Below are 24,068 nucleotides of genomic sequence, written 5' to 3' on the forward strand. Positions count from 1 at the left end.
TGTTGCTGGAATGATGCGGTGTGATTCCCGTCCCAGCAGAGGAGTTACATATTTTAAAGAACTGAAAGTGAAGACTTGAATGATAAGAGAAATAAGGACTCAGGCATCATGTTATGTTTCAGTTTCATTTTTTTATTCCACAGAGGAATCCGTCAGAATTTCACGTAAATGTTGATGAAAACTTTACATTGCCTTCACTGTTTCCCTTTTCTCTGAAGGACTCGGTGTGATGTCATCGCCTCAGGTTAGTGCTGTGTCTGCAGCCGCAGGAGTGTTCACAGAATCACTGTGTGCAAAGATCGGAAGAACACCAGTAAAGTGTTCAGCTTTAGAAAGCCAACTTCTGTTATTTGTGGTTCTGTGGTGATGTGTTCCAGTATGCAATAACCGGTTTGATTCACTGGCTTACAGGACATCAAATCAGAGGGGATTGTGGAGTAATACCTGAACTTGTAGTCTGACGGGAGAATCAGACCTAATCTGTAGTCTCTTCTGCTTCTGGAGATTTGCTTTTCAAGGACCCTGGCTGAGAAGCTGTGATCGCTGCATATGTACCCCGCAAACAGCAGCTTCCCTCTGATATACATCTATCACATGAGCATATAAAAGGTACTTTACATGTCTGGAAGTGGAAGAAAACGCCTCTGCAGTCCCACACTGCAGTTATTTTTACCCTGCCCATATGTAAAAATGTTAAGCAGGGAGGGCTTTTTTCTGCAGAGACGTGGTTTACAAAAACGTGTCACAACAAAGGTCATACATCATGAGGTTATTTTTAAGTTTTAGATTTCAACACAGATTGGCGTTGATGCGACACCACATCCTGTTATTTGTAATGTCTGTGCTTTCAGAGTTTCTGAGTGAGGTCTGCTGACCTACATTATTTAAGTGCTGACAGTGTGTCATGTGACTATAACTCAGACATTTATGATGGATTTACAGAGTGAAGGACGTTAGCAAACGTCACTGACGCAATTGTCATTAGAGCTCCCTTTTGTATTTCCTTTGAGTCTACTTTTAATATTTTTAAATGAATGTTTGGACATCAGGGGAAAGTAGTGGATGTGTGCTTGTTGCTGCCACCCAGTGGGGAGCATGAAGGCATGCACTTTTGCATAGCATGCAGCTTTCGGACAAGTCTGCAGTAGGTTTACTGACCAGGACCGTGCCGGGAGCAGCTCTGTGTCGCTGGCGCAGCAGGATGCTCTTGGATTCGTAGCAGGGATTCTCCATTTCTATTTCATACCTCACCACACGAAAAGAGTCCATCTGACACTGGATTTTAAGAAAAAAAAAAATCAACCTGTTACTGAATTTGACTCTAAGCAACAGTGTTTTTATCCTTGAAAATGTGCCTCAGTATCACTAACATAACTCTTATTTTGCCTAGATTCACACCTGAGTGCAAGGCGATGTTCTGTGTTTTTTCTTCCTCCTGTAAAGATACTCCAGCGAGTCCTGGCCGGGCGTTGCGTGCATGTCGCCAGGCTGACGTGGACAAGTCACACACACAACAAGGATCTGTTGACTCTGTGGAGGCTGGCCCATAATGAAAGCATCATACTCCAGGTCTGTCACTACCGGCATTAGTTTAGTGCTGCAGCAGCAGCTCCTCCGCTGCCCTTCCCCCAGCAGTGCCGCTCTGAGTAGATCCGGGCACACTGTGAGGGGGACAGAGGGGGGGAACGGTGCTACTGCAGGAAGGTGGGTGACGGCGGACATCTGCAATTCGGGATTATTTGGAAGAGACACTGACCTGGGAGACAGGGAATCTGATGTTTTTTAAGGATAGTAAAACATGTATTAATTGGCTTTTTTCATCAAACTTGAGCGTCTGGTCTTACTCTGGTTTGATGCTCCCGTAAATCCGAAGAGGTCCTAGCTGCGTGAATCCACGTTCCTTCTTTTCAGGCTTTTTAGGTGTCCTGACAACAAACAGGTCAAAAAAAGTTAAGCGGTTTTTTAGTGTGCCTTTCAATAATGCAGAATAACTAAAGCAGGTGCTGTTATCTCCAAAAGTTGATTCTGTTCATCTGGACGTAGCGTTTTCTGAAAACGCTACGTCCAGATGAACAGAATCAACTTTTGGAGATTTACTTTCCTGGATGATTGAGAATGCATCAAGACAGGTGCTGTTATAACTTGCTGGTTGAGCAGATAATCCATACACTGTAAAGCAGCGGAGTCATTTTTGTCTCCGCTGGCCTCTCGGCTAAGTCCATCATGAAGAAAGACATATTTTAAAATCTCAATGAGACTTTTACCTGGATAAATAAATAACATACATAAATTCTCTTTAGTGTGTTTACTTGGTTAAGTTATCCATAGTAGAAACATCCTGATAATGCTGTATGTCGCATCATTTTCACACATCCACTGGAGCACTGAGCTCTTCTAAATGTCGCCCAGCGGAGCTGTACGTCAGGAAGAAAATGTCCAACTCATTAAATGTTTTTCAAACTGCTACATCATCAGGGTGAAGACTGTGTAATGTTTAATTTCATCTCTGTGAGAGTAGCGAAGGTATTTGCCCAGTGAATTTACAGAGCACCATCGGGTGCCATGTGTCCTGTTTCTAGCAGTTTTGGAAACTGACTGAAGAGCAGCATCTCCTGAAAATGTCAGAAAATGTCCTGACCTGATCTTCCTAACATAACATCGTTCTGAGTTTGTGTCTGGAAATGCCTTTAGCGTGCACCTAGGCAGCACAACGGGAAAGTCCGGCGCTCTTTCGGCCGATGGCGACAGGTGCCCGTGAAGCTCCCGAAACTCATCTCTGCTCTCCTCTGGCTGGACTGGGTTAGCATTTACTCGTTCAGGTAGCTTCACGGAGGGCAGAGCAGCTGACTGCGCCTCTTTTCTCGGCCTGGTCCTCAGTCGGGCATCTGGCATCCGCACTGAGCCAGGACACTTGATACCTGAAGGAGAGGAAGAGGTCACTCAGAAATGCACACAGATACAGAGTTGCACAGATGACCGTGAACAAGATCCTCATGGAACTATTCAATAATGTCGAGTTTGCAGGATGAAGTGATCCTGTAACTTTTTGCTTCATTGAACTATTCCAAGCAGCTCCGACCAGGTCGGGTTGTCTTGATGTTACCACAACCAGCTGTTGCTGTTTTATCACATGTGGGAAGAACAGGGTGAATGTCAGAGAAGCTAGAGAGGCTATGTTTGGAAGCTGTGAGCGTGTAAGTACCGACAGCCACACGATAACAGTCCAACCAATCTTCCACGGTTTTGTGTACTCTTTGCTGAAGCCTCATCAGTGTCCCGCTGGGATGACCTCCTCTTTTCCAGTGTGCTGACGACTCCTCCTGCCTCTTCTCTTCTCTCACCATCTGGAGAGCATCCCGAGAGCGCACCGACTTCTGCCACACAACATTATGTGCGCATGGTAGATTATGTGATGTAAAGCAATGTAAAGCATTTAGCTAGTTGCTCTATACACAGTAACCACTGGCTATTTGTGCACAAACGCACTGGTGGCTATTAAGCTAACTGCTCCTCTTTATCCAATCAGCTGTTTGATTCACTCAGTGTCACTTTTCCACTCAGACACAATCATCTGATCATTAAAAGTGTCTTACATGTGTCAGTGGGGGATACAGGAGGTCTTGAGCAGCATCAGAGATAAACGTTTCCCGAGTCTTCAAATAAGGCTGTAAATGCAGAACTGATATTACAGAGAAATATTTTAGCTTCCTCAATATCAAGGTGAAAAACAATGTAATCTTACTGTTTCCTTTGGCTGATTAAGGTGAGACCGAGCAGAAAGCGGAAGCTGGGCAGTTTCATTTTCACACCTGAAGGTGAGCACTGCAGACGTGCCGCTGAACAGACTCACAGACACGTGATCAGAAATCTGCAGGAGACAAGCAAACACTTTTATCGGTTCTTATAAAATGAAAACCCTAAAGAACAGTAAGTGGCATAAAGAGTCAACAAGTTCTCCTGTCTGCGTCGCCTGAAACGATCCAATCTAAAGCAAAACAACCCTGCAGACAATAAAATATGAACCTCTGCGTCCTGTCAGAGACAATTAGTGTTGCTGGGGATTTATGCTTCAGTAGGAAATCTACACAGTAGCTACATCGTAACCGCAAACCTCACTGAAACCCTACAAAGTGAGCTGATGTGCACGAGAGTGGATTATATATCCTTGACCCTAATGTATAACATTCACAACAAAACTCCCCCATCATATTTTTATGATTTTTTTCCAAGTCTCTTGTGGTTATAGTACCAATACATATGATTAAGCATGTGTAATTCCCAAGGCAAAAACCACAGGGACCAAAAACTCATTTAGATAGTTTGCTACAAAATGTAATATTCATATTTATTTTCAACTTAGTAATTTTTTAAAGGTTTTCAGATGTAAAAACATTCTTGCTTAACAAAATGAGGAGTGCTGCACAAAATGGTTTTATTATTATATTGGAATGCAATGAAAATCAATCAATCGCCGTCAGTCCTTCACTATTGTGATTAGCTTATTCAGTGCTTCCAATTCCTCCTGTGTGTTTCTGGCTACTTTTGCACTGCATTTTTCAATTTATTAACGAGACAATAGCAACAACAACATCGAGAGGAGATGAATTCGTAGACCCCACCTGTATTGCAATCTTTTCCCTGTGATATGTCTTCCAACTCCACTCCTTAGTTTTGTTTCCGTAAATATCGCACATGAATCCACCGTTCTGATCCCACAGTGCTGTGATGGCTGAGCTGCATTAACAGATACAGAAGATTTTAAACAAAAAGGCGAAGCATGTGCAACAGAATTTTGTTATATATGTATTTTTACATGTTACTTCATATTTTTCAGTAAGAAAAAGAAAAAATGAAAATAATGGAAGTCACCTGGCACGCACTCACCTGAGAGGATGTGTGACGGCCCCGCGCCCAAACGCTGTAATAGTCGCGAGGATGGTGGGAAACTTGCTGTCAGTGAACACATTGGTATAGAAGCCTCCGCAGGGCAGGCCTGAGTGACTCTGGCACACTGCCATGCAACCAGATGGGTAACTGAGGGGCCACAATTACAGGCCATAAGGTCAGCAGCAGTGACACATTTTCCATATGCCCAAATCCGCCTTTAATTCTGGACACTCATTAAAATTGAAATCTTTATGAATAAACATGATGACAAAACGATACTATATGAGTGAGGAGCCATCGTTGATCCTGTAGTGCAGTTTTTGCTGGGCAGGATCCCGCTGTTTCACTTCTGGTATCTGTGGCATCCCGTTGACTAAAGAGGAAGGACGGTCCTTTCTTCTCCTGCGTGTCACGTTAGCATCCCCATAGTGACGGAGGATAAGCTGTTCGTTCGGATCCAGCTCAGTTGTTGGCAGTTTTCTATGTTTAAAAAAAATACAGTTAAGTGTAAAAGTTTTTGGACAAATGTGACTTTTGTAGTTTTCGTGTGAGTGTTCTTCACTGGGTTAGATGTTGTGAAGGGTTTTTTTGAACCATGGAAATAAGCCGTCATCCTTTGGTGTTGTTAAATTTGTTGATTTGGCCACTCCTAAAGTTTTTGCTCTGTCTCTGATAGGTTTAATTTGTTTTTTCCCCCATCGTCAGATGGCCTTCCCTTTTACTGACCTTTCTTTGGACCTCATATTGAGAATTTAAATGAAAAACTATCAAATGCAATTGCATCATTTGAAATCAACTCCAGATCTTTTATCTGCCTAATTAGTCATGGGATAAAGAGGGAACTGACCTCATTTCACCATCAAACTACTGCCAGTCAATCGTCTAATTACCTTTGAGTGTCTGACAATGGTAGACTGTATAAAAATGTCCATTGTTTCCAAACAGTTTACGTGAAACTTTTGTCAAACCCTTTGAAATAAAACTAAAAGTCAGCACTTCAACCACATATTGACTGTTTGATTTCAGATCCCCTGTGTTGTGTACAGAGGCAAAATTACAAATAAATGTGTCACTGTCCAAAAGCCTATGGACCTTAATGTATATTAAATAATGCATGTGAAAGTACTGGATTATATTGCTTTAACCAGATAAGGATTTCAGTAACTGATGATCAAATGTAAAATATTTATCAATAGCCTGAAATTCAATCAAAATTGATTTACCATCTGCATTTCATCTGCTGGACAGATCAGCTGACCAACAGGATCTGATCATTTGGAAATGCAAATGCTATTAATGCAGAAACAGAAGCTGACAACTCACTCGGGATTTTTTGCTCCCTGCAGTCTCTCCACCACCCACTGATACAAACTGATCCTGTTAGGCACATCACTAGAGGCCTGATTAGGCTGAGCGATCAAACCTGGACACAAAATACATGACACAGGTGAGGCAGTGAGAGAGTCATTTACCCAGTGCTGCAGCTGCATGTCACACCTGCATGTTTACACTTACTGGATGAGATGGAGGGAGTGGCTGCCGTGGAGCTGCGAGCTGTTTAAGAGCAAGAATATGAAACTTAGTCCTAGTTGACAATTTCCAAATAATTTCACGTAAATGCACCCCAAACTCAGAGTGTGCAACCTTCAGAGAAACTTAAAAAGTAAAAAAGGAAAGAAAAAAGAAAACCAAGAGCTACATCTCGCCTCACAAAAAGAAGGCTGAACAAGTATGGGCTGTTGGAAAGGTCCAACGGGGGGGAGGGGGCTGAAAGATAGATACCTTCCTGGTATTTTATCTTCCCTTGCAGTGTTTTTATGGCCACAGAAATGTGACCTGAAATTATCTCTTTTACCTCTACTGCATCTTTGCTCGCTCTTTTTCACACGTGGGTTTAGTTTGACTTGCGACTTTCTCCCTGTGAAACCAGCACTTCCTGCAGCGCACGGGTTCTCCTCTGCCGTTTCCTCCCGGCCGCTGGCTGACACCTGGCGGGGAGGTTGCTGCAGCTTCGGGGAGCCCACAGATTTCGGTAGCTTGTCAGTCAGTTTGGGACTTGAACGCAGCGCCCCTGCAGTCAGATCGTGCCAGGAGCAGTTCAGAATATTTACAACCCCGTGAGGAAGACGCCTCTCATCAGTCCACCTATGCTGCCAAAGCAGGCTAGCCAATTCATTTAATAACTGAGGCGCTGCTTGCTTGTATGCCTCCATCGAACCGATCAGATTTAAAGCAGACGATGTGCCAGGTTTATCGCCTTCTTCCTTCCTTCCTCCGTTCTCCTCTGGATTACTATGAGAAAATAAGACAGTTTATTTACAGTAAACCATGTTTCCTTCTCCTCCTTCTTCTTTTTTCGGATGCACCCACAGCAGATCATCTCTGTCAGAATGTGCAAGCCTCTAATTAGCCTACCTTAGTATCCTGCCCTCGAATTGCGCTCCTCCATTTGTCACACTCAAATGTAAAATGTTTCCTCGCTCTCCTTTAACTCGATTTCGTCCTGCTGGCTGCAGAGAGGCAAGTGGACGGTAAAAGTTGTGCTCTTTCTTTTAAACTACACAGTCAGCAAAACGCATCCTCGCCTCACCTGATCAAAGAAATAAAAGGGCCCCCGTTTGCCTTCTGTCCCACCAGAAGAACTCATTTCCCGTTACAAAGGGAGAAATCCCCCCACACCGTATCTCTTTGCAGCAAAGCAAAAGTAACTTAGCTGAGAAAAAGTGCTTCAAGATCAACATTTCACTCCAGCAAAAATCCCCCCCTCTCCGTTCATGTTCTCGTCTTGTTGCTTGGATACGCACTTCTCGCGTTACGCGCCGTTAATGATCGACTCTGGGCATCAAATTGAATCTGTGACACTGCAAACAACAATACGTTACTCTCAATAACAGATAAGGTGTCGAGCGTTTGGCAATGTGGACACACAAAGAGAAAGGAAGGGCGCACAGGTTGATACTGAGGAGCTGCAGCAGTCAGGTGTGCGCTGGGCTGCCAGGTAACCTGAAACTCAGCCGCTGGACGGTCGGAGAAAGTGATGAGTCCAGCACGCAGTGCAGCTTTTAAAGGCCACACACCGGGACACGACTGTCACATACACCCGAGCATCACAGGAACTGTGAGTCCAAACATTGTAACTCTAAAATCTGATGACGATTGAAACTTTTTTTTGTTTTCTGTTTTTTTGCTGCTTGAAGCACAGGAGGATCGTCTTCTTCTGCTCTGGTTAAGTTGTTGCATAGAGGTCGTCTAATAGCTCGTTATTGGCTGAAGCTCCCCCCAGCACACTTTTCTGCTTTGACCACTGGAGGCTCCCAGCAGCTTATGCGTCACTTCGTCTCTTAGCCGCTGATCATGGCGGAGCTACAGTTCCAGGCTGAAGTGGAGCCTCAACTTCTCAATGGGGATGACTTGAACGAGGAAAGAGAAGAAGCGGACGCCTCAGAATCGGTAAAGAAGAAAAGAAGAAAGAAGAAGAGGAGCAGGATCACAGCGCCAGGTAAGGAACACATTTTGCGGTTAGAGAATCTTTTTAAAGAAAATAGCGCAAAAGAAAAAAAAAATCGTTCCCCTTACTGCTCGGTGTTGTGCAGAGCATTAAATGTGCTGGACGGGAGACTTTTTCAACCTGTCAGAGGGTATTCCTGTCCAGATGTCCCAACTGTGAGCGGCTGCTGCTGGAGCTGAGGGCGCTCATCTGGAAACGGGACAGACTCCGAAAATGAAATGTAACGTCAAAAATGGATTGGAAGCTGTCACTTGAAGATATGAGGGGAATAAATGTAACTTGCCCAGATTAAATATGTTTGATCCTATAATTCTCCACATAATCTGCATGAAATTATGTAATAGACCCACAGTTTTAGTGCAATAAGATGACATGCTGCCAGTTGCAGCATTACTGCTTCATCATGTGGGAAGCAGTAAAATCCCATAAGGTTAAGTTGCTGAAGCTGCCCTAAGTCAAGCGTGGTCCTCACAGCTCTGTCTATGAAGGGCTAAATGTCATAATGCTGCAAGCTACATATGCCCTTGAGGATACTGACTTCTCAAGGCAAGAAATTATTCACACATCCTGCCAAGTTCAGATCATGGTAGATGCACTTTCTTGAATGGACCCTGACCATAGATAATTTACTCCCTCTGTGTGTGTGTGTGTGTGTGTGTGTGTGTGTGTGTGCGTGTGCATGCCGCCGGCATACACGTGCATGTTCACCTGCACATGCATGCACGGCATTGTGTGACTTTGCAGCAGGGACAAACGAGGCTGAGGGGGATGGAGAAGCCGGAGGTGTTGGTGATGTGACAAAACAGTTGGAACAGCAAACGCTGGAGGACAAAGAAAGGGCCGAGGATGGAGAAGAAGGTATCTTCTTATTACAGCCGCCCACTATCAGCATCATTGTCTGCAGCGGTCATGCTGCTGGACTTCAAGTCCCAGAAAGTGTACTGTGAAATTCAGCTGATCATATCTGCAATGTGATATTTGATTTTCAGTAGCTCTCCGGGAATTGTGCCCAAACGCCTGTCGATATTTCTCACTTTGCAAACTGTATTGAAACTAATGATGCTTTCAACAGATGGGGACGAGGGAGAGAACTCAGCTGGAAAAAAGAAGAGGAAGAAGAAGAAGAAGAAAGGATGTAAGCTATTTTTTTTCCTGTAGCGCACCAAAATGCACCAAGAATTTAAATTCTTCACTTAGCAAGATGATTTTTTTTTATTGTTTGTTCATTTACAAAGCACACACACGCATAAGATATTGAATAGATATGTATTATATGTCGATAGCATTGAAAGTTGGTTCAGTAAAAGCTTTGCGGTTGTGTTTGAGCATCGGCGTACATTTGAAAACAGACATCACTGCGTTGAAAGCGCTTTGGGACACCAGATGATTGCAAACAGAGCACAACAGCAGTTTGTCTCTTTTTTAAATCCATGTCATTAGTCGTCAGTTTTGCACAATGCACGATTGATCCTGCATGTGTCGGACAAAACTGCATGTTGTTCAGACGGGACGATATGAATGACTAATTCTCTTGCTCTACCTGAATGCCAGGCATTGTTCTCTTAAAGTGAAAATATCAATGTCACGAGCACAAGGGCTCATAACTTGTTAACGTGTTTTCTTTCCCCTCTCCTGCTGCTTTTTCCTCTGCTCCTCCTCTTCTGTATCTGGGCCACAGTGAAGGGACAGACTGACCCTCCCTCAGTCCCTATTTGTGAGCTGTATCCCAACGGAGACTTTCCAAAGGGAGAGGAGTGTGAATATCCCCCATCAAAAGACGGGTGTGTGTGACCTCCACGTTGTTCCTTCCGTCTTCCGTTATGTGGCATTCCTACATTTAACTTAGGTCCCACTTTCCGCCTATCCATACAGGCTATAATATACTAATTGATCGTCTTTCCATTCTCTTTTTCTTTTTTTTTTGTATATTTTGCTGCAGTTAAAAATATCAGCACTGTTTTCACCTGTGCAGTGTTTTTTTCAGGGAGCATGTGTCATAGCCTCATTACAAACATTTGTATAATGAGAAAATAATGAGTGCCTCCTCTCCGTGGTGTTCCCCTGCACCCACCCCCAGGCGCAGCGCAGCGTGGCGGACCACCAGCGAGGAGAAGCGGGCCCTGGACAGGGCTAACGAGGAAATGTGGAATGATTTCAGGCAGGCGGCCGAGGCACACCGGCAGGTCCGTGCGTATGTCATGAGCTGGATCAAACCAGGGATGACCATGATAGAGATCTGGTGAGAAATGCGCTGAGATTTGTCTTTGAGAGTTATTGATATGGTCTGAGAAGATGAGGATGTGATTAAGACCTTGAAAGAAAGGGAGGATCTGCTCTCATCTGTTCCTCATTTTCTCCTCTGAATGTTTTACCTGGCTCCTCTCTAACATCTGCTGCCTCTTTGTGTTTCTTTCTGCTTCTGTCAGTGAGAAGCTGGAAGACTGCTCCAGGCGGCTCATCAAAGAAGATGGGCTAAAGGCGGGCCTGGCTTTCCCCACAGGCTGCTCCATCAACCACTGCGCAGCCCACTACACCCCAAACGCCGGAGACCCGACTGTGCTGCGCTACGACGACGTCTGCAAAATTGACTTTGGAACGCACATCAACGGTGAGAGCTCGCTAATAACTTTTTAAGTGCTTTTTCAAGTTACGGTCTCCCATTCCCCATTTGGCACGGTGGAATGATGATTGCCTTATGATTCTGGCCGCCTGGAATAAACTGTTCTCATAAGTTAATTAACGTCCTCTTTTTCTGGATGAATACATGCTGAATGTTTCTGCCAAAAAAAGTGTAAAAAATTGAAAATAATTAGCCGCTGCCGGCACTAACCAAACTGTTTGGTATTTTCAGGTCGAATAATAGACTGTGCCTTCACCGTCACTTTCAATCCAAAGTATGACCGACTGCTGGAGGCTGTGAGAGACGCAACCAACACTGGCATCAGGGTAATGCGGCCCGTCCTCTCATGCACCGTGCTTACACAAAGACTTGTGAAAAGAAACAAGGTTTATCAAACCAGATCACAGTTTAGGTTATAATTCATATCTAGTCTGAAATGCAACTGTGATAACGGCTGACGATAACTCTGAAATAAATGATAAAAATGATTAAAAAAACCGTACAGTGGCATATAATAATTCAGGGTGACATAAAATGTGCACACTGTTGAATTTCTGCCAACTGCAGGGGACAAACAGTTAATATCTGATGTAATCTTACAGTGAGAAAGCATGAAAGCAATCAAGTGTAAAACAGATATGCATGGATATACAGCAACTGAACAGCGCACAACACAAAAAACCCATAATTTATATTTTTTATTAAACACGTGGCTTGAAAAACATGAGGTCTGACTTAAAAATGTGACCACTTTGGTACCTGATGTTACCTGATGATGCTCAGACTGGATATATTAAGGCTGTCAGTTTATGATTCACTTATTCAGAGTTAGTTCCCCCTCAAAAATCAGAAAAAAAAGAAGTGGCGTATGACTCTTACTCTCCAGACTGTCAGTGCGCGATGGATGGCGTGTTATTTACTGATGCTTGTGTGCAAACTCCGATCTGTCCCAGTTCGCCGGAATTGATGTGCGCCTGTGCGATGTTGGCGAGACCATTCAGGAGGTGATGGAGTCTTATGAAGTGGAGATAGATGGGAAAACATATCAAGGTAAAAAAAATGATGCCATGCTTCATCCTTTTTAATCATGAACAAGGCTTAGGGCTGCTTCCTGTTTATGAAACCCTCTCTGTGCCGCTCTCTTGACAGTGAAGCCGGTAAGGAATCTCAACGGCCACTCTATTGGACAGTACAGGATACACTCAGGGAAGACGGTCCCTATCGTAAAAGGTGGAGAAGCCACAAGGATGGAGGTTTGTACACCATTTACCACAGATTACCACAGGATTAGACTGTGGGGCCCAAATTTAAAAACCGCAGACCTCTTTTTTTTTTATTTTTATTTTTTTTTTTACTAAAGCGTTTGAAATTAAACCTTTTCCACCTGACTGACCTTGCGTGAATGCAAATGGACCGTTTTTAATTCTTAAGTGCAACTGGACGAACATGTGGCTGGTTAGGGTTACGACGGGGTGTGGAGAAATGTTCCAATTCGCCGCTTTAACAGCTTCTCGGTCACCCTCCTAAGCACCTTAATTACACTTTTTAATGGAATTAGCGGCCCCATCGAGTAGCAACACGTGTTAGAACACCAGCCACTCGTTTCTCTCCAAGAGAGCCAAATCGTGGGCATCAAGAGTTCATTAACGGGGCCAAGGAGAAAGACGGCTTCGCATTATGCAGGGAACTAAAGTGAGCCTGTGCCTGGCTGCACAGCTGTGGTGCATGGCTGTTATTTTTTTCTTGGACAGAAGTGAGCATTTTAATTGGCAAGTTGCTGCGTCAAGCCTTTCACCTGATGGTTCCAGGAGAGTTGGGGAGGGGTTGATGCTGATGTGGCAGCTTTGTGCATTGTATTTTTAGCTAAAGTGTGTTGGTGTAAAAGGGCAATTACCCTCTTTGTGATCAGAGAGTGGCAGCTGGGTGTGCCACGGGGACTGCTAGCACTTTGACTGATTATCGGTGCAGCGAGAAAGGGCGTCTCAGTGTTATCAGCTCGTACCACGGGGGACTCCGACAGCAGTCACGTGCCGATAGAGACGCAAAGTGCCAATGAGATTCGACCAATCAACAGCCGAAAAGAGCACTACCGCCCTTTAATAGACTCCACACGAATATGTCAGCGGCTGACAACTTGAGGTTTTTGTTAAATTTGCTCTCAGCCTCCCCTCCTCCCTCTAAAGTGTTTTTGTCCTATGAGTGCTCAATGACACCTGCCCTGCTGTAACAGTCTTTCATTTCTGCACTTTAAAGTCCTCGTCTCTTTTTGCTTTTTTTGCTGCTTCTCAGGAAGGTGAAGCTTATGCCATTGAGACATTTGGCAGCACTGGAAGAGGCGCGGTCCACGATGACATGGAGTGCTCGCATTACATGAAAAACTTCAACGTGGGACACGTGCCAATAAGGTTTCTGTTTTCACCTCATCGCCCCGTGCTTTACGTTTTTATATGTTGGCTTTCGTCAACCTTCAGTTTGTCACGTTTCTCTCACCTCTCTTTCCGTGTCGCCACCGACTCCGCAGACTTCCGAGGGCTAAACATCTGCTGAACGTGATCAACGAGAATTTTGGCACTCTGGCATTCTGCCGCCGCTGGCTGGACCGCCTGGGCGAGAGCAAGTACCTCATGGCATTGAAGAATCTGTGCGACCTTGGCATCATAGACCCGTACCCACCTCTCTGCGACATCAAGGGCAGCTACACCGCCCAGTATGAGCACACCATCCTACTCAGGCCCACATACAAAGAGGTGGTGAGCCGGGGCGACGACTACTAAGCATGCGCCAAAATCCACAATGAACCAGGAGACGACAGACCTCTCAAGACTGACAGCAAATATGCAATATTTCTCTGACCTAAATTTCCAGTGCTTGAATATCTTTAGATAATTGTTTTAGCAAAAAAAAAAGACTCATGAAGTTAGCTTAGATAGTTTTGTTTCATTTTTTTCTCTCTCTCCAAAGGATCAAGCCAATAGTAAAAAAGGGCATATCTTTAACTGATTCAGCGTTGTCATTTTAGCTTTTCTTTGATGTGCTGCTTTTAGGTAATATGCAAAAGAGATTTATGCAAAAGAATCATGCAAAAAAAGGAGGTTTAGGTGCTCGCACCTTGCCTGAACATGCTATGCTTTATTGCCTTGTTAAGCTCATGTGAGGAAAACAGAACTGCTATCAAATATTTATACTTCTACATTTCTTTGCTTGATTTTAATTTGAGGCAGTTTTATAAGAAATAAATTGTTATAAATCTTGCATCGTGTTCATGGAGCTCTCTGGCAGCTCTAGAGACATCACCGATCCACAGCGGTTTTACAGTTTATTAGGAAAACTACTCCAAAACCTAATGCAGGCTGTGCTGCAGTGCTGAAACCTCCGTCTTAAGAAAGAATTTGACCAAAAATAAACATTACAACAGTGAATGTTTATTGTTTCCACTTAGACTGCTCCCTCTTTTCTTAGCTAGTAAGCAAAACTGTCAAATGATGTCAAACTTTAACCACGTACATGTGTATTTCTCTCTTTTAACCAACGGAGGGCGGTACTCAAACATGGGTTAAATATCAGTCAGCCGCCTCTGCTGGTGAAGATGATGCAGTAAGGCACATCAGGCTGTTTATTCATAGCCTGGTGTTTCTGCATAATGTGACCGTGGAATGAAACCGATTTTTCCCAGAAGCATTAAGAATGAGCACACTGATGTTTAGTTTATGCAGTTTAGATGAAAAAGAACGGGCAGGACACAGAAACAGCGTTGCAAGCATCACGATGACGACAGAGCACATTCATTCACCCTAAAAAAAAAAAAAAATCACCACCTTGTCCTCTAAAAGAAAATTTCCAGCCCATTTCTCTTATTTTGGCAAAGTCTTTGAGACAAGGGCATGGGTGGTGATGCTATGGCTGAGGAATGCATCATGTCCGCTCATACAGTTTGTCCTTTCTCCTTGGAGACAGCAGACCAGGCCTATTCTTAACCGGGGGCTGGCTCTAAAGTGGCTTGTGGACTCCGGATCTGATACACTGTGATGTCCATTAATACCCAGGCTTTTAATACATATTTATTTTGGGGCAGCAGGAGTCACAGGCCAAAAAGAGAAGCATATGTTCAGAGAGCATTTGCAACACCCAAACACGCACCGCCTCCTGCAGGGCTGACTTAAGAGAGGTCTTGTCAAGCGAATCCTCCTCATGTGGAAGCAGGTCTTCCGAAGAAGGTGAAATCCTTTCGTAGCGAGCCGGCTATAAGAGCAAACAAATCCCAAGTGTTTTAGCCTGTTGTATGCAGAGAGGGTGGAGAGGGTTTTGTTCTCATCAGTCAGCAGGGGGGCGAGTGGCCCAGAGTAAAGTGGAGCTGCTCAGATTTAAGCCGTCTGATTCCTTTAATGTTTTTTCATCCTCTCCCTTCATCCCGGAGTTACTTGTTCTGACCTGCACAGTCCCAGACTCACCACCAAGGACATCAAGCATATGTACTCTTCCACACACGCTCCCTGATGTTTACTCATTCATGATTTATCGGCAATATCTGTATGACGACAAGGATCATTCAGTCTGTGCCTTTGCGAAATTTCAAAGTAAACAGTCTTCCATAAAGTGGATACAGCAGGACGTGTTTTTTGGCTCGTGAGCTCTGACAGCGAGGAAATCGAGCCAGGAAATAAAGTATAATTGAGTATTTAATATGCACTTCTTGCTGCTTTATAAATAATCTTGAAAGTTTTATGAGCTGAGGCACAGCATAACAGGAATACAATTCAGACAGCTTTGTGTGGATGAAGGTTTACGGCCTGCTTTGTTCTCTTTGATCCCGCAGTGACTGTAGTCTGGAAGGTATCTGCTCTCACATGCTTATTTTTATCACAGGTTCACAACCTCAGTCCTATAGCTTTTTTCCCCCTTTTGTTCTGAGACCATGGACCTTTTGACAAAAAAAAAATAAAAGAAATAGGCAGTGGTTTCGCTTTCATGTCCAAGTGAGGCCAGTCCCGCTGCCAGCTGCGTCCACTGCACTTCTCGGCGGTTCCCTACCAGCGGCCGCAGTGTTTTCTGAGGATGTGGAGGAGTTTGCGTCCGAGACTTGACTTCCAAGGTTTAACAAAGCTCTTGGTGTTAACAATAAGTCGACCTTTCTTCCAGTCTTCATGACCAGCCACCACATACTCAGATCCTACAGTGGAGAAGGGGAAAAAAAGCTGTAATGTATTTCAGATCTGCTGAGAATGCCACTACAGCACTGTGAAGAAAAAAGAGGAAAAAAAATGACTATGGAAATGTACATCATATAGCTATAACAAGTTAAATACTGTGCTTCCCTGGCTGGCTTAGCAGAAGCGATTATTGTGGAGTGTTAGACGTGAAATAGTCTCATAACAGAGAAGTGTGTCTAATCTTTTGGTTGTAAATGTCCAATTTAAATGAGTAATGCTAGGATGTTGGCACTCACTCAAAGCCTCTGTGAGAGGCGACAGGGATCTTTCACTCTGCACAAAGCCGGCACTCTTGTGCACTCAAGAGTCGACTAATTATACACTTCTGCATCGTGAGCAATAAAGTTTCTCATTGGAGCCGGCTGCAGCTGACCTGGGTTGAGGATGGGGCAGGTACAGCCGTGGGTGGTCCAGGACTCTGGGTAAAGGGTAACACTTCCCCTCTGGATCTTCATCTGAGGGTTCTGATACAACACCTTCTTGACCTTGACTTTCACCTCTGCGTGAGAGCCTTTGTCATGGGCTGACATCACCTTTGCCACCAGTACTGCCGAGGCAAGAAAACAGCGATTTAGACCAAAAGAAGTAAACAAATAATAACCATGTGAGTTTAGAATAGTACTAATAAGGCTCTAATTAGAATTTTCTCATGTGTTTTTTGGTTCTGAAGGAACAATTTCTCACATTTATGAAAATGTGTTCTTTTTAAGGCATCTAAATTAAGATATGGGGTGGTACCTGTGGTCAGTCGGATGTGACATAATTATGAAATGCTTAACCTGCTAGCTCCCTAGACAAAGTCCACACGATGTCCAATTTTACTGATTTGCATGATGTCTTGCGTCAAAGGTGAAGGTAATTATCTACTGAATTCCCCCCTGAGCCATCGGGTGTCATATGTCCTGCCTTCTGCACATTCTTTCCAGGCAGCAGCCTCACCTAACCCAAACTGATCACTTCAAGTCAGGAGAGCACGTCTCAGGCGGACTTTCTCCTGTTGTGTGCTCCCTGTGAGAAAGGACCTGATTATCTTGACACTGTCCACAGGTCATGTGCAAAAATGATTTAAAATATGAGAATACCCTGGCTTCAAGACCTCAAGCATTTCATTATAAATCATTTGAATTGGTAAGATTGAATCTCACAGGTTTACAATAAGTTAAAAAAAAATTACCATAGTCAAACTCTGCAGCACAGAAGAGTTTAGGGTTGCCAAGGGTTACCTCTATGCATTCACATTTCTCTGGAAAATGAAAGTCAAACAAATAACAAGATTAATACACGTCATTTCACCGTGAAGTATAGATTGTTAAGTGAAAGCAGCCTTATTTGCATCTATGTGGGCCGATGAGCACGCAGAGTGTTTGGCGTGATGTGACCTGTGACTCACCGGAGTGGTGCAGTGCAGAGAAAAGCTCCTCTACCCTAAAGAGTGCCGTCTCACTATATTTGCTGCTGTGTCCCATGTGGCCACTGGCTGTATAGAAGACCTCCACATCTGAGCTGTGCCGCAGAGGTAAAACCAGTCAGAGCCAGTTAATAACCCAGTATGCTCTCAAACTCCCCAGCATAAATCACCTTATCCTGATTTATTTCCATTAATACATATGGTCGAGTCTTGGCTCTTACCCAGAAATGCAGTCACCAGTGTAGGGGTCACAGTCCCCCGTGCAGTCACATGGACGGCAGCCGTATTCATTAAGCCCCCAGTATCCCGTCATGCAGCTGTCACAGTAGGGGCCTCCGACACCGGGCTTACAAGTGCACTCCCCGGTGTTAGGGTCGCAGAGAGTGCTGCCACCTGAGTGGACTGAGCCGACAGGGTGGCAAGAACAGGCTGTGCAGGAGAGAGTGACAGAACAAGAGGACTGCGTGTTAACATCTCTGTAGCAAACACTTGTGAACTTCCACATCAGCTGAAAGTCGAATGTATTTTATCATTCCACTCGTTACAAGCGACAAGTCGGAAGTATGTTATGTAGTCAGTGTTGCTTTGAGCAGATGCAGCAAAAACAAACAGTGAAGGACTCCCCCGGCTCGCTGTCTGAAGGCTCGTTGACATGACAGATCGTTTTTTGTTGTTTTTTTTTTCATTTCTAGTTTGTGTAAGAAAGAATGTTGCAGAATGCTTGGAAGGATGGAAGGGCAGCAATGGGGAAAAACATGGAGAAATTCCTCCACTGTTTGCAATTACAGCCACACTCTGAAACTTGGAATGCAACTTAAGCAAGAACGACAGAGATTCCTGTTAAGGAGCGGGCTGGAAGTCTGGTTAGTGTCTCATCAGTGACTTAGGAAGATGCTGGAGCAAAACCCCCTTATCAAGGAGATCAATGTGCTTTAATCCAGAGGGTAAGAAAGAAAAATCAAAACCCTCCAAATAGCAAATGCTGCAACTCTTAGTTGGACTTTTCAGCTGGCGTTGCTCCAAATAGAGTTTAGAGTTTTGGTTTAAGGCCAAAAAACAAAGACACACTGTGGGGTCTTACCTTTGCAGGAGTCAGGTGCCATTTTCGGTCTGCTGGGATCTCTGTAAAAGCCCTTCTTACAGCTCTGGCAGTGACGGCCCTCCGTGTTGTGGCGGCAGTCGTCACACACCCCGCCACTCCGTCGTCCCGTTGCGAGCCACAGCCCTCGACTGAAGTGACAGCTCCTGGCGTGGCCGTTACACTTGCACTCTTTGTTTAGACGAGTGTGGGAAAAGAAAAGAAACGTTCAAGTGTCATGCTTTAACCAGCTCACCTCTCAACTTTGAACCCCAGTGACACTCTTTAAGCAGTGCGTCAGCATCTAAAAGGTGTGCGTGTGATTTACGACGCTAAATTAATTTTCCCGATAAGCCAATGAGCCGCGTGTCCTACGCTGCATCTCACTCTCTCGCCCCATCACTCACTCTGACACTCGTGCGCTGTCCCTGTGATGCCGTTGGCGGCCTGCCAGGGTTGATCGTTGTAGAGAGGTGCGCAGCGCTCGCAGTGGTCGCCGGCCGTGTTATGTCTGCAGGCACACTTGCCGTGGACCTGCCGGACAAACGCACCAGACGGAGAGAATTTAACAGTTATTGAGCATTTTACTGTATCTGCATGCACTAAAGGACATCGCTTACAGATCAGTTATGACTTTATGTGTCATGTGACCAATTTGAAATTGTTAATTTAGCTGTTTATAGTTAATTATATACAATAATAGCCATTTTAAATAAATGTGTATTTTGGAGTCATTGTTCAGCCATTTTTTTAAATTGATGCTGCACATAAACAACCATGCACATTGTAATAAGCACCTAATGTACTTATAAACAGCCTCCTTCTTAAGTATTGCAACATAGTGGCATCTAAATGCACGCTGACAGTGTTTACACACTGTGCAATTGCCTGTGCAACATGTCTACACCTCTTAGGCTGTGTTGGAAATAAACTAGTGTTTCTATTCTCCACTTACAGTTAAGAGAATAACATGACTGAGACTATGGGCTGTTAAAGTATTAGGCCGAATACCATAATTAAGGTTTCCACCCCCTTAAATCCCTGTAATGGTAGGTAAAGCTGTGGCTTAATATTCAGTCTTCACTGCAGCCCTCCACTTCAGCAGCACATACCAGCACACAGCTGGGTAACGAGGGAGTGGTGGGAACAAAACCCCAAACCCAAACCACATCACAAACCTCGAGACAAACTGGGGGCATCAGCAGATTTCAACGTGACACAACATTTGAGTACATTCTCACAACGGGGCATTTTTGTTAGTGGGTTGTCAAGTACCTGCAAGCCGTTTCACAAACTCCAGCTCAATGAGTGCTCACCATGTTGCTGATGTTCTGTGTGCCGGAAAGGTAGGCACTGGCCGGTTCGCAGTGGTCGGCGTGTCCATTGCAAAGGCAGCTGCCTTTGACTATAAAATCGTAGATGGCGTAATGATCCGTGGGGAGGGCAGAGGCACCAGGATCCTTGGCCTGGCAGGGGCACGGCTGTTTCTGCAGCAAACGGACTCTCAGGTTGGTGACCATGAGCTGGTCCTGAGCAGCCGGGCCATAGGGATCCACTGAGTGCCAGGGCGACAAGGCTCGGTAGATCACCTGGAGGATGAAGGGCAGCACATGTGAAAACCTCCAAAAACCTCTCTAAAAAGTATTTAAAAAACAATCTTAGATGCACTGACGGATCACGACAAAACATAAATTAAGTTTCTTTTTTTTAGGCCTGCCAAATAAAAGGCAGGCACCAGCCTGGATTTCCTTACACGCTTGTGCTATAGCTGCTGTTACAGCAATAAATGAGTAGCTTAAATGTAAACATCAGTGTATGGTTCTTCTTCTCCTTCGTTACACTTTGTTAAATGTTGATTGTTTAGACAAATAATCTCAGCCCGCCTCTGAATTCTAAGAACAGGGATGAAAACTGTGAGTCACACAGAGGAGAAGGAAGTTATCACAAACTCAAAACATTCACTTTTAATATCTATGGACCAAGTCTGTGTATAAAATACATTATATACTACAATATCCTCTCCAAATGGCATTCCCTGCATGCACATTAGCCCGTATAGATTATTTTTAAAAATGTTGAGCCAACTGGAAGTGAATTATATATTTTTCTGGAAGCATACTTGAATTTTGTTACTTCACGATGTCACTTTTCCTTCAAAACCCACGCAGTCACCTGCTGTTTAAACCATCTGTTTGCAGGGGGCACGCTTGCAGAAACCATTTGAGGGAGTGGAACTAAAGGACAGCAACCAAACCGAGGGCTCGTACCAAGGCCCAGCATGAGACAATGAGAACCCTAGAGAACCTCAAGAATAGAAATATGAAGCTGAAAATGAGGGAGTGATTACATTGCTGAGGTTTGTACAAATCATGAGCATGAGAGAGACTTGTTGCTGTGTCAGAAGGGTTGTGCAACACTGTGGCACCACACACTTGGTAAATATACAGAATCTGATGTGCAATCTGAAAAGGCTGATTTATAAGGAGCACATTTTACTTCATCTCTTTACCAAAAAAATAACAAAAAAAAACATGGTTGACTCTAAATATTCATTTCAACAATTAACATTTCAGGGCTTCTTCGAGTGTTAGCAGAAGAAGGGAAGCTAATTATAAAGGATGAGAAGCAGAGCTCACATACTGGCAACACACACATTTCAGGCAAATGCACTGCAATTATGAGATCAGCCGTATATTCATTCAGTTATCCAACCAGAACCTCCCAACATGTTCTTAGGCAAATTTAGAGCAAAACAAATCTTTACTCCGTCCAGCGAGAGTCGATCTGTGAATGAACCATAGCTGGTCGTAAGGCAGCATATGGCTTGTGTGTGTAAAAAAAAGAAGTGTCAAATGAACTCTGATATTGTAGCTGTGCATATCACAGCAGCTTGAGGCCTAAAAGGCACGGCCCATGAAGGGGAGATTAGTTTACAAGGCTTGGTCAACTGTTTGGTTGGTAGTTTGTGTGATAGCAGCTAATAAAGTTCCAATAAATAAACCACAAAGGTGAAGCAGTTGCTGTGAAGTGCTGGGGTGTCTGGCAGCACTGATGTGATCACTGTCAGATCTCAGAAATGACACTCCAGATCTGCCCTCCAGATCTCTGTCTGACCTACATCACTCTTCTCCGCTTTTCAAGGCTTATTTCAAATGATTCGATTTCAGATGATTTGTTTGTTTAGATAAGTAAATCCAAAAAATTCCATAAGCACATAACTCAGATTTCAGGACAACACTCACCTCTCCTCTGCTACAAGGATAAGCTCCTGAATACTTGGAGATGCAAGTTGCCCCACCCTCGCCAACTGGTGACCCCTCCACCAGGCCAAACGTCTCGTCGCAGTTTCTGGCAAAATATCTGAGGGTCTTCCATGTGCGTCCACGGTCCTGGGAGCGCTCCAGCACCATGGCAGCAGGGCGCGGGGAGCGGAACACCAGGATCAAATGGGTGAAGAGGAACTCCGTCTCCAGATCCAGCTGGAGCGTCTCCTCCTTCACCCCCTCCGCAGATTGCCACCAGGTGTCAGGGTGGCGGAAAGAGGAGTCGCTCATGGCAGATGGAGGGTGCTCCTGGCTGGGGATGGCAGAGTTGCACCGGCTGCACGTTGCCGCCGAGCAAGACCCCCTGCTGCTGCGGGGGGCGGAGGTCTGTCTGTAGAAGCAGAAGGGCTCCGAGGAGTTGAAGCCGCACACCGACCGGGTGCTCAGCACTCTACCCAGGGCCAAGTTGCCCATGCGGGGGTTGCAGGCTCGTCCAGAGCAGCGGTGATCCACGGCTTGATCGTCGGTTTTAGACGTTACTGGGGAGAGAAAGTGTGTGTTTACTTTTGGGATATTAGTAATTGGAGATCCAGCTAGCATTTTCCTCCAGTTAAACGACTTTCTTAAATCACACTGAAAAGAAATACCAAGCAGGTTCATACTCACCGGCTAACAGAGGAGAGGATGCGCTCACCGGGAAAATGAGCAGCAGAGTCCACAGGCTCATCCTGACTGCGCTGTAAGTCTGCATGAGGTAAAATAAGGCAAGAAGGCGCATTCAAGTGCTTCATCTAAGGATGCCCATTTGCTAACAACATTCTCTTTCCCTGTTATAAAACTACTACAACAGACATTTAGAAGTGCTGAGTTTAATTCCGTCTTTTGTCGTGTTAAAATCCTCTGCAGGCTTAGCTTGGACTAGTTCATCCCAATCCTCGGCACGCATTATTCTTCAATTATTTCCACTCCACCCCTCAGGATTCAACTTTGCTGTGGAGAGTTTTCATTGACATTTGGGAATATGAAGAGATTAGTACCGCCCTCTTCTGGTCTTTTCCCAGACCACTCCCACTAAAATCTGAAAACAGCAAAAGTATTCCGGGAAGACCTTATGACGCAAACGCTTTAAAGATGATAGTTTGGGAAAAAATTATGAAGTGAGGTGATTATACTGAAATAACCAGGCTTCTATTTTTACTTCTAATAATCATCCAACACAGTTCTAATAAATCTTTACATTTCATTGATTTTCTTTTCTTTTTTTATTTATGTGCTCTATTTGTTTTCACTTTTAACTTTATAATATGAAGTTGGTTGCAATGATCCTCAGTGCAAACACATTAGCTTATCCTATAAAGAGAATACACAACAAGCAAAATGAGACAGAGGGCACCATGGCTGTAGCTAAAGGGAAGGGTATGAGGTGGCACTATAAACTGTAAATCAAAGAAGGGAGTAGTCATCATGACATCACTGACTGGTCAGTGTAGTCCAGTGTTGGGATAGTTAGCCCCCCCCCCAAAAGCAATGCATTACACATTCCTTTATTACTCCCTGGAGGAAATAAACTGTTACACTACTCGTCATTTTACTTTTCTGTGTCTCTGTCATGTCTTGAAATGCCTCATCGGTTCACAATATGAAACTCAGGCTAAAGTCCCTATCGTCATGAGCACATATAAACATATAAACATATATATATATATATATATATCGCACTTGGGGCTATGTACCCCAATCTCAGGTGGGGTGATGATATCTCCCCTGACGCCAGGTCAGGGGAGATATATATATATATATATATATATATATATATATATATATATATATATATATATATATATATATATATATATATATATATATATATATATATATATATATATATATATATATATATATATATATATATTGCTTCTTTTAGAGTTTGGAAGCTGACAATATAAATCTGAAAAGACACTTTGAAGTGGCCGACTGTGATTCTGCTGTAGAAACATGTACAGGTGGAATCTGAGGTTTCAGTGCTGCAAGTCTGATTGTTCGTCACTTCCTTTGTTACCCATTGAGGATCAGGGTCTGGCTGCTGGGCTGATATTG

General features: G+C 44.1%; 3 protein-coding genes across 4 annotated transcripts; 1 reads left to right on the forward strand and 2 right to left on the reverse strand.

Annotated features, from left to right (window-relative positions):
• Positions 1–111: 111 nt before the first annotated feature.
• Positions 112–7,614, reverse strand: LOC116332640 (uncharacterized protein C3orf20). Its single transcript, XM_031755660.2, has 17 exons — positions 7,478–7,614; positions 7,303–7,397; positions 6,743–7,179; positions 6,403–6,441; positions 6,211–6,310; positions 5,167–5,367; positions 4,885–5,034; positions 4,620–4,734; positions 3,743–3,868; positions 3,594–3,665; positions 3,203–3,374; positions 2,699–2,918; positions 1,845–1,925; positions 1,399–1,756; positions 1,159–1,275; positions 445–587; positions 112–286 (listed from the first exon to the last, which is right to left on the reverse strand). Exons 1-17 carry the CDS (start codon positions 7,532–7,534, stop codon positions 241–243), a joined length of 2,529 nt encoding a protein of 842 aa, XP_031611520.2. The 5' UTR covers positions 7,535–7,614; the 3' UTR covers positions 112–240.
• Positions 7,615–8,220: 606 nt separating this feature from the next.
• LOC116332642 (methionine aminopeptidase 2-like) lies at positions 8,221–14,267 on the forward strand. Of its 2 annotated transcripts, none has more exons than XM_031755663.2 (11): positions 8,221–8,386; positions 9,140–9,253; positions 9,468–9,530; positions 10,074–10,176; positions 10,473–10,634; positions 10,822–11,003; positions 11,247–11,341; positions 11,969–12,065; positions 12,165–12,268; positions 13,305–13,420; positions 13,537–14,267. In XM_031755663.2, exons 1-11 carry the CDS (start codon positions 8,242–8,244, stop codon positions 13,787–13,789), a joined length of 1,434 nt encoding a protein of 477 aa, XP_031611523.1. In that variant the 5' UTR covers positions 8,221–8,241; the 3' UTR covers positions 13,790–14,267. The 2 variants fall into 2 exon arrangements, with proteins under 2 accessions (XP_031611523.1, XP_031611524.1); XM_031755664.2 differs by having other exon boundaries at positions 9,143–9,253.
• Positions 13,789–23,147, reverse strand: LOC116332641 (netrin-4-like). Its single transcript, XM_031755661.2, has 10 exons — positions 22,638–23,147; positions 21,951–22,510; positions 20,025–20,297; positions 19,116–19,242; positions 18,712–18,900; positions 17,852–18,059; positions 17,613–17,725; positions 17,397–17,465; positions 16,596–16,769; positions 13,789–16,182 (listed from the first exon to the last, which is right to left on the reverse strand). The coding sequence occupies exons 1-10, from the start codon at positions 22,747–22,749 to the stop codon at positions 16,040–16,042; spliced, it is 1,968 nt and encodes a 655-aa protein (XP_031611521.1). The 5' UTR covers positions 22,750–23,147; the 3' UTR covers positions 13,789–16,039.
• Positions 23,148–24,068: the final 921 nt, after the last annotated feature.

Source organism: Oreochromis aureus, linkage group 7 (assembly GCF_013358895.1).
Source record: "Oreochromis aureus strain Israel breed Guangdong linkage group 7, ZZ_aureus, whole genome shotgun sequence".
Taxonomy (NCBI): domain Eukaryota; kingdom Metazoa; phylum Chordata; class Actinopteri; order Cichliformes; family Cichlidae; genus Oreochromis; species Oreochromis aureus.

What these genes read in the sequence shown, in the direction of transcription:
- LOC116332640 (XM_031755660.2), bottom strand. Translation starts at nt 7,534, where the DNA reads ATGAGTTCTTCTGGTGGGACAGAAGGCAAACGGGGGCCCTTTTATTTC. An exon ending in GATGGCTCCTCACTCATATA is followed by an intron (nt 5,035 to 5,166) that starts GTATCGTTTTGT and finishes GTGGCCCCTCAG; the next exon opens with TTACCCATCTGGTTGCATGG. An exon ending in CTGTTATCGTGTGGCTGTCG is followed by an intron (nt 2,919 to 3,202) that starts GTACTTACACGC and finishes CCTCTCCTTCAG; the next exon opens with GTATCAAGTGTCCTGGCTCA.
- LOC116332642 (XM_031755663.2), top strand. Translation starts at nt 8,242, where the DNA reads ATGGCGGAGCTACAGTTCCAGGCTGAAGTGGAGCCTCAACTTCTCAAT. An exon ending in AGATGGGAAAACATATCAAG is followed by an intron (nt 12,066 to 12,164) that starts GTAAAAAAAATG and finishes CTCTCTTGACAG; the next exon opens with TGAAGCCGGTAAGGAATCTC. An exon ending in GAGAAGCCACAAGGATGGAG is followed by an intron (nt 12,269 to 13,304) that starts GTTTGTACACCA and finishes GCTGCTTCTCAG; the next exon opens with GAAGGTGAAGCTTATGCCAT.
- LOC116332641 (XM_031755661.2), bottom strand. Translation starts at nt 22,749, where the DNA reads ATGCGCCTTCTTGCCTTATTTTACCTCATGCAGACTTACAGCGCAGTC. An exon ending in ATCCTTGTAGCAGAGGAGAG is followed by an intron (nt 20,298 to 21,950) that starts GTGAGTGTTGTC and finishes TTCATCCTCCAG; the next exon opens with GTGATCTACCGAGCCTTGTC. An exon ending in CACAGAACATCAGCAACATG is followed by an intron (nt 19,243 to 20,024) that starts GTGAGCACTCAT and finishes TTTGTCCGGCAG; the next exon opens with GTCCACGGCAAGTGTGCCTG.